The sequence below is a fragment of the Merops nubicus genome, unplaced genomic scaffold, assembly GCF_000691845.1.
Source record: "Merops nubicus isolate BGI_N331 unplaced genomic scaffold, ASM69184v1 scaffold16527, whole genome shotgun sequence".
NCBI lineage: Eukaryota > Metazoa > Chordata > Aves > Coraciiformes > Meropidae > Merops > Merops nubicus.
In genome coordinates this window covers 1-9,346 of record NW_008619712.1, presented here as the reverse complement: position 1 = coordinate 9,346, position 9,346 = coordinate 1, and the positions used below count along the sequence as shown (strand labels likewise).

At 49.7% G+C, this 9,346-nt stretch overlaps 1 protein-coding gene across 1 annotated transcript; it reads left to right on the top strand.

Annotated features, from left to right (window-relative positions):
• Positions 1–1,422: 1,422 nt before the first annotated feature.
• On the top strand, positions 1,423–9,342 carry LOC103776388 (helicase ARIP4-like; the record flags this gene model as incomplete). Its single annotated transcript, XM_008943897.1, has 12 exons — positions 1,423–1,672; positions 2,270–2,521; positions 2,949–3,067; positions 3,378–3,493; positions 4,506–4,605; positions 4,938–5,143; positions 6,355–6,530; positions 7,262–7,458; positions 7,573–7,769; positions 8,241–8,330; positions 8,896–8,988; positions 9,190–9,342. Coding segments are annotated over 12 exons (1,949 nt in total), but the record flags the coding sequence as incomplete, so codon positions are not given.
• Positions 9,343–9,346: the final 4 nt, after the last annotated feature.

The window sequence follows — 9,346 nt, the reverse complement described above, 5'->3', positions numbered from 1 at the left end:
ACATCAGTTGCTCGCCCCTCATCTATCTCCACGGCTTTTAAATCCCTCCGGGGATGGGGACTCCACCACTGCCCTGGGCAGCCTCTTCCAGGACTTGGCAACCCTTTTGGGGAAGAAATTGTACCTCATGACCAACCTAAACCTTCCCTGCTTCAACTTGAGACTGTTTCCTCTTGTCCTAGGACTTGCTCCTTGGGAGAAGAGCTCAACCCCCACCTGGCTACGACCTTCTTTCAGGGAGCTGTCGAGAGCCAGAAGGTCTCCCCTGAGCCTCCTTTTCTCCAGACTCAACAACGCCAGTTCCCTCAGCTGCTCCTTACAAGACTTGTGCTCTGGACCCTTCCCCAGCTTCGTTGCCCTTGTCTGGCCATGCTCCAGCCCCTCAATGTCCTTTTTCAAGTGAGGGGCCCAAAACTGAACCCAGTCTTTGAGGTGTGGCCTCAGCAGTGCCGAGTACAGGGGGATGATCCCTGCCCCAGTCCTGCTGGCTGCATGGTTTCTGATACAAGCCAGAATGCTGTTTGCCTTCTTGGCCACCTGGACACATGCTGGCTCATATTTATCTGACTGTTGACCAGCACTCCCAGGTTCTTTTCCAGCAGGCAGTTTTCAGCCACTCTTCCCCAAACCTGTAGCATTGAAGGGAGTTGTTGTGACCCAAGTGCAGGACCCGGCACTTGGTCTTGTTGAACCTCATACATTTGGCCTTGACCCCTTGATCCAGCTTCTTAGGCTTGAGTTTTAAACAGGTAGCCTATCTGTCTTTGTGGGAGGATCTTAAACATACAGAGAAAACCATAGAGGTGATTCTTAGGTTAGCGGCTGCATATTTCTTTCAGAATCTGTCAACTGCAAAGTGGTCTTTATGGCTCTGTTTTGCCTTGGGGGTAGAAGTAAAATTGGTTTGCTGTGGCACTACAGATTCTGATAATGGAGAACAACAGCTCTAACTGCACCTGAGTGACTTCAGGTTTATTTTGCTCTCTTGGTAGTTAATTTGGATGTGCACTTTCTGGCATCCTCTACCAAGGGTCTGAAAGTGTTTCAAGAACACTCGCTTATGAAAAGTGACAGTGTCTCCACCAGTCAGGAAACAGATCAGCTTTCTTCCTTAGGTGAAGTTTCTAAGAAGTTGGACCAGTGATATGGGTGGAGTGTCTTAGTCACAGACAGAGCTAAAAAGAGACTTTACATCTTCTTTCTGGTTTTCAGCTGCCATGGAAAACAGGACTTTAGTCATCCTCTTAACACTGTGACCTGTGCTAGCAGATTGTAACATCTGAGATCTCTGTAACTGTGCTTACAGTTGGTACTTGGCTGCAGGGAAGGTATCTTGGAAGTGTTGTGCATTAGAGAAGCAAGACAACTAGAGGTCTTTCTCCCTGCAGCCAGGTGGATAAGAAGTCAAAATCTTACCTACAGGCAACCACAGAGAGATCAGATTGGGAAATTCCCTTCACTCTATTTATCTCTCTTTCTTTATTTCCTCCACAGGCGAGGCCACAATGTGCTGAAGGTTCAGCTCCCATCCAAGGAAGAACACGTCATTTTGGTACGGCTCTCAAAGGTCCAGCGGGCCCTTTATACGGAGTTCATGAACCGGTTCCGAGATGCAGGCAACAGTGGCTGGCTGGGACTGAACCCGCTCAAAGCTTTCTGTGTCTGTTGTAAGGTAGGTTTTGGCAGGAGATGGAAAGAAGTATTCTAATGTGTAAAGGAAAGGCAGGATTATGCGTCAAAACGCGAGGTACAACTCTGGTTGGCCAGGCACGTCTCTCTCCAGAGCGCCCTCGCAATGGACCAGCAGAATTGTTGTCCCCACTTCCAGAACTGGGATGCAGGGGTGTTAAATGTCTTCTTCAGCTTTGTGGGGGAAACCTGCAGCCATCACCCAAACCAATACCAGGCGGATACCGTAATCATTCCCTGCTGCAGTGCAAAGAGGCAGCTTCCTCTGCATTTCTGCTGTATGGGGTGCACAGTGGCCTTCTGCTTTGTTCCCAGGGAAAGAATTCAGCAGTTTTCAAGTCAGGAGAGCCTCGGTTGAGATGGTTTATACCTTGCATCATGGCAGAGTCATGTTTTGTGTTTTTACTACCTTGATGCAGTCAGACTGTTTTTCTGCAATGCCTTACAATCCCATGTAGGGACAGTGAGGAGATGATCAAAGTATTAGTTCTTTGGATAGTTGCAGAGGCTTTCAGCCCACAGTCATTGTCAAGCAGCAGGCCAGCACAGCCTTAACTACTTTCTTTTCTTACCCCTTCAGATCTGGAACCATCCAGATGTGTTGTATGAAGCTCTGCAAAAGGAGAATCTGGCAAATGAGCAGGATTTGGATGTGGATGACCTTGGTACAGCAAGTGCTAATTCCCGTTGCCAGCCTCAGGGAATTAAAGTCAAAACAGAGAGTAATGCATTGGCATCACCAGTGGGAGAAGCTACCAATAGCAAGTTCCTCCAGAGTGTTGGCTTCAACCCTTTTCAGGAAAGAGCAAATCAGGTTGTTACTTATGAGTGGGTGAGTACGACTGCTGGAAGACTTCATTTGGAGAACTGTGGTAAACATAGGCCAGATGCTTACTCTGAAGGACTGTGCTTCTCTTTGTGAGGGCAATTTTCTCAAGTAGAGCAAAGAAAAGATGTTAGGGTGAAGTTAAATCTAGATAATGTGGTGGTAAATCTGGTGGGCTGGAGGAGACATCTTGAGACAGAGAGTCATGAGAGGTTATGAGGATGCTCATTCATCCATACTCCAATAATTTTGTCATTTGGAGCTTCTGGAATGGGAGGTAGCAGAAATAGTTGGAAGTAACATTGCCACCTTGACCTGGATGGATGTGTATAACCTCTCTGCAACAACTTATTTCTCTCACCTTGAGATAGGAATGTTGAACTAAACAGGGAATGAACAACTCCACCTGTAATAGTCTCCTGTTTCTCGGTAGGCCAAAGACATCTTGTGTAATTACCAGACGGGAGTCTTGGAGAACTCACCCAAGATGGTGTTACTGTTCCACCTAATTGAGGAAAGTGTGAAGCTTGGAGACAAGATTTTGGTCTTCAGGTAAGGAAAGAATCAGCAGCTGATCCCGCAGTCACTAAATGCTGGAGCAGTTGAACCCCTCCTGATACTAGGAGGCTGTTACAAGAGAGTGAGTGGTATGGCAGTTCCCCTTTTCTCCTTTGTTGTATTAGATCCTGTTTTTCCTCCATGGATTTTGTCCTTCTACCATTATCAAGTTTACTAGTGAGAGGTGTGTTGCCACAAACAGGGTTTGACAATCGTCAATGCTGTCATGGTTTGGGAAGAGTTCTGGTACTCTGCTTTTGCTGCTGTGGGGGCTTTCTCCTGAACAGAAATCTTGGTTTTGCAGCCAGAGCTTGTCCACGTTATCTGTCATTGAAGAGTTTTTGGCAGAGAGACCAATGCCGAATCCTCCAGGTTCAGATGGGGGAGTTCACAACTGGGTCCGAAACATCAACTATTACAGTGAGTGCAGCCAAACCTCCTCTCTTTTGGTGTGATATTGTTTGGTCCTCTGTGATGGACTGATTCCTGAATGTCACCCACCATCTTCTTGTAGCTCTCCCTGGGTGTGAAAATGCTCTTCTGAAGCATTCTTCTGATGAAGTCGTGTCTCAGATTGTTCCTGCTTTAGTTGCTTGGGAAGACAGTGTCAGTTTGATAGCAACTAACTGATCGTTTCCAAATACTCTTTTTGACATCTTACTCAGAAGATGTTAGACATCTTTAACATCTCACTTATATACTGGCTTTTTTTAAAGTTGTTAAAGATACTTTTTGCTTCTTGTTTGGCTGTTTTCTAGATCTTACTTCCCAAACCAGAATCCAAACCAGAATATGAAATGCTTTCAGTAGCTCGGGGCTGTGAATTCCTCCTCCTCCCTTCCCCAGCTTTGAATCTTGTTCTGGCACGGGTGGTTGCTTTGGCTACTTTAGAGGCCAGGACTGGTGGATGTGATGTTCCTAATTTTTGCAGAGCTGCCAGAAGGAGGCTGCTGCCTATGAACAGAGACTTGACACCCCCTGTACTCCTTTAGACCAGTTCTCCTCATGCTCAGATCCAGTCTATGGGATTTTGCCAAAGGCTTTCACAATTTTGCTTTCTCTTGGTTCCTCAAGCTTCCAGCATATGTGAAGCCTTTGTGCCTGCTGCCGTTGTTTGCTGTCTGTCTTACGGAGCCTTAATGGCTAGGTGTGTCAGAGCACTCCAGTCTTGGCTCTGCCAAGCTTGAGTAAAGTTTTCCTTGATCTTTCAGCTGAACAAATCCCAACATGGCTGGCTGCATTGCACCTGCCTGGCTGTGCAAATTAGAGGTGCAGAATGGTCCAGTTGAGGTCCTGGAGTGCATGACTTGAGAATACCCAAGTATTGGTTGGGAACCAGTGCCAAAGCTCACTGTTTGGGAAGTGGTTTTGTTCTGATGGGATTCCCCCAACCGTACAGAGCTTTTAAATGTGTCCTTAATTTCCTTCTCAGGATTGGATGGCAGCACCTCTGCCTCGGAAAGGGAACGACTGATTAATCAGTTCAATGACCCCAGCAACACCTCTGTTTGGCTCTTTCTTTTGTCCACACGGTAAGTTGGCTGGAGCAGAAAGGCATAGTGGAGGACTCACTGATGCTCTGTATGCTTTTGGGTTTTCAGTTCTTAATTTCCTTTGTAACATGCTCTCAAGATTCCGTGGGATGAGAGTGCCATCTACTTCTGAATTCCTTAGGGGTTTTTAGCCTCAGTCCTCTGCTACAACTTAACAACAGTCTTGGAAACCAAACATGGGTTTGAAGTTGCCCACATGACTGCGGGGAGCTTTGCATAGACACTTCATGGACTCCTGGCTGTGGTGGTTGTACCTGCCTAGAAGCTTTGAAAAGCGAGGCAGCAATTTGTAATTTGCCTTTAATTTCCAGTGCTGGGTGTTTGGGTGTCAACCTCATTGGAGCAAACAGGGTGGTGGTGTTTGATGCTTCTTGGAACCCGTGCCACGATGCCCAGGCCGTGTGCCGAGTGTACCGCTACGGGCAGAAGAAGCCATGCCACATTTACAGACTGGTTTCCGATTACACCCTCGAGAAGAAGATCTATGACCGTCAGATCTCCAAGCAGGGCATGTCAGGTAAGTGTGGATGGATGTGTCACTCTACTCTTGACTTTCCCTCCTTTTAGCTCCTCTAAGTCCTCTTCCTGTGGGTTTTATAATGTCTTTTTTTAAGGTTGAAAACCAGAGAGCCAGACAACTGACAGAGACACTCTCCTAGAGCTATGTTTAGGGTTTATGAGTTGGCAGTGACATGAGATCCTGTAAGAAATTCATGGCAGAGCAGTAGGGGTTGTAGAGACAGCATCTTGCAGGGTTGTACTGTTCTCCTGACTGCTACAACAGACTGGAGACTTGGGAAGTGGTCCACCTGTTTTCCCCTGTGCCTGAACTCTTCTTGTCTTAAACTGGGCATTACTTATTAAATGCCTTCATTTCTCCTGCAGCAAGAAAAACTAGCAAAATTAAAATATGTATTAATACCTTTGATTGATAGTGTGTGCTTAGGAGCCAAGAATAATTAAATTCATTCCAGTTCTGACCTGTCCTTGTAGCAAACAAAATGTTTTGTTGTAGAACATGCAGCTGAGGGTTGTGGTGGTCCAAAAAGAGTTCTGCCTATGTCCTTCTTTGTCTCAAAACCCAACTCTAGAGGCAGCAGCCCAGCATGATGGGCTCAGTATGCTGCCTTGCACTCGAGGTGGAGTCCACTGGCAGCTGGCCTGGCTCCCACAAGAGTCCAGGCTATAGAGGTTTTCTCCATGTGCTCCCATTTGCTCTCTCTGCATGAGGGAACATCCAGGGAAAGCTTTCAGGCTCCTGTGAGGGAGGGACTGTGGCTTCTTTTCTGAGCTTTTGACTCAACAGATTTCTTTAAATTTGAGAACCTGGTTATTAAGTTGAGCCTCTGTGGTGGGATTTGTGGGAGGGCACACACTGATGGGACTGCATTTCTGTCCCCTGGCTTGTATGCTTTTGGCCTTGCAGTGTGAGATGGGACACCACCCTTAACTAGCATCATGTTCCTTCATGCCAGGAGCTCAGTGACCTGCACTGCATTGCTGTGCTGTCTGGAGCACAAAGCATTTTTCAGCCTCACTTGGTCAAACAGGCTCATCTCTGAACACAGATGATAACTTTTCGCCCTGCCCTGACATTTACAGAAGGCTTCTGAGGATCGTGCAGACTTCAAAGAGGGAGCTCTGTTAGGACAGGAGTGTAGGAAGGGCAGCAGGCAGCAGTACCCATCTTTCCCTTTCTCTGCTCACTCTGTTCCCTCTCTTCTCCAGATCGGGTGGTGGATGATCTGAACCCAGTGCTGAACTTCACCCGGCGAGAGGTGGAGAACCTGCTGCATTTTGTGGAGGAGGAATCCGACCCCACTCAGCTGTCCCTCAATCCTAGCAAGATGAAGGAGTCTGTTCTACAATTAGCCTGTCTCAAGTATCCTCACCTCATCACCAAGGTAAGACCACCCTGCTTCCTTGCTGGCACAACACAGGACAGGCAGGAGGAGCTCTGGAGGTGTCTGGCTGTGTGATGGGAACATGGTGGCAGAAAAGATGCATCTGTGTGCTGGTGGGAATAGGTAAAAAAATCTTCTAGAGAGGACTCTTAGAGTGCTGCCTGTATCTTCTACACATTTAAAGGTACCCCTATCCTGGGTAAGTCTGGGGGCAAGTTGTAGGGCACCTCTTTCTTCAGCTTGGTGCTGGGCAGGAAGGTGGAAGTGGCATATCCCAGGATTGGAGCTTGCCCACCTCTTTTCCTGAGGTGTCTTTAAAACAAAGCTCAGACAGCCAGTGTTTGCCTGTGTTGTGAAGAGTTTCACTGGTCGGGTTGCTGCAGACTGGGCCTGTGGCTGGGTGCTCTGGTGGCTCTGTGCACAGACTCTGTGCTTGTGCTCTTAGCCTGGCCTCTGGCCCAGGGGCTCTGCGTGGGATGGCCTTGGCTGGGCAGGCCTAGTGATGGCTTAGCTGACTCTGTCACTCTTCAGGCTGAGCCTTGGTCACATCCACAGCGTTACCCGACACATGCTTTGCTGTGACCATCTCTGCCTCCCAACTCCCCTCTTCCGTGCTCCAGCATGGGATGGACACAGCTCTGATGCAGGGACCTCGTGGCTCCCATTCGGGGCATGTTGGTTCCCTCTTGTGGCGCATTGGTGTCAAAACCTCGGTGTTGTGGGGTTTGCAGGAGCCTTTTCAGCATGAGTCACTGCTGATCGACCGGAAGGAGCACAAGCTGACCAAAGCAGAAAAGAAAGCAGCCAAGAAGAGTTATGAGGAGGAAAAGCGAGCATCCGTCCCCTACACCCGGCCGTCCTACGCACAGTATTACCCAGCCAGTGACCAGAGCCTGACAAGCATCCCTGCCTTTAGCCAGAGGAACTGGTGAGTACCTGCCTCTTCCCCTTCTTCCCATGCTGGAGGTGTGAAATGAGGGGGCAGAGGATGCTTAGCCCTGTCAGTGGGGGCACTGCACTTTCCTCCCTCCTCTCTCACTAGGCGACCAGCCCTCAAGGGTGAGGACAAGCCGGTGGCAAGTGTCCGCCCAGTTCAATCCACCCCAATTCCTATGATGCCCCGGCACGTCCCCATGGGTGGTACAGGATCAACCTCAAGTTCCAACCCCGCTGTTAACTTCCCCATCAACTATCTACAGCGAGCTGGTGTCTTTGTGCAGAAGATTGTCACCACCACAGGTGAGTTGTCGATGCTCACAGTGAGTTGAGTTGTGATGCCCTTGGTGAATTGAGGAGCTGGGCGAGTTGTGGGCTGTGGGCAAATGGGCATCAGAGCCATGGACATTGTCTCTCTGCATTTGAGTGGTTCCCTTGTACCTGGAGGACTTTCCCTGGCAGATGTGCAAGGGGCATGGGCCTGGCAGATTGTTGGGAGTGAACCCCTCATGAGAGAGCCTGAAATACTGTTGCCAGTTGTCCTTGCTGGGCTAGGGGAGATGCTGTGCCAGAGCAGTGTGGCTTTTGCTTTGCCGGAGCCTCAACTGCCTTCCTGTGCTGCTCAGAAGCAAAGCCAGGGCTTGCTTCTAGCACAGCACATAGGAGAGACAACTGCACTGCAAGCAAAGGGGTTAGATGGTGCTCCTCCCTGCTCCTGACTGTGACTGCCATGTAATTTCACCAACACTGTTCTGTTTCTTCCCCCACTGCCAGATATTGTGATTCCGGGTACAAACACATCCACTGATGTACAGGCAAGAATCAGTGCTGGTGAGAGCATCCACATCATCCGAGGGACAAAAGGTAAGGCTGTCCATCTTCGTAGTTGTGGGTAAGGTCCTAGCCAATGCTAATTTGCAAAGAAAAGGATATAAAAGCATGAACCAGCTCCTTGAGAGGAGAAGAAACAAGAAGGGTGGAGATCTGGCCTTTGCAGTGGCTCTGCTGCAGCCCACGCATTGGCTGTGCTGTTGTAGCTGATGCTTCAGAGCTATTGCAGCTGTGGCTGCTTCTGCCTCTGAGAGAAACTGCTAAATTTTGTGGAGTGTCTCATTCTCACAACACCCACTGCACCTACTGGGGCAGCCAAACGCTTCCTGGTGCTCCCAGAGCAAACTTAGTCCTGAGCATGAAGTGCCTCATTTCCCACTGGCAGCGCACTGTGGGCTTGGGGGGTGAGCTCCAACCCAGGAAAGCTGGAAGGCTGGAAGTGTGGAAGGGGCAGAAGCCCCTGCTGATCTCCCTGCATGAGCTGTGGGCTGGCCTTATGCAGCCCTGCTGTCCCATTGCTGCCTGGGCAGCCTCACAGATCCAGGGTCCTAAGCCGAGACTGGAAACCGTGGCTGAAGTTGCTCTGCCTCTGTTCCAGGGACATATATCCGGACCAGCGACGGGCGGATTTTTGCTATCCGGACCACTGGGAAGCCAAAGGGCAACGAAGACCGTCGGACAGCTGCCTCAGGTAGGGGCTTGTGAGCACTCTGCAGGCTTTGCCACTGTGCTGCCTACCCAAGCGTCTGGGGCGGTGTTCCCTGGCCACGTTCCATCATGCCTGTGTTCAGAGCAGGCCCTGCAATACCTCTCCTTTTCCACCGTTGCCTCTTGACCCCCAAGTTTTTCTCCAAGGCCATCATTCTCACCAGCTCCATCTCCTCGTTTCCAGGCTCCCAGAGCTCTTCGCTGGAGTCCGCGAGCAACGGCAGACACAGTGCCTCATCACCGCAGCTCCCCAGCGCAGAGGAGCTCACCCGGCCCCTCTCCCCCGACAGCCCCGAGATCATCAGCGAGCTGCAGCAGTACGCTGAGGCGGCGGCTGCCCG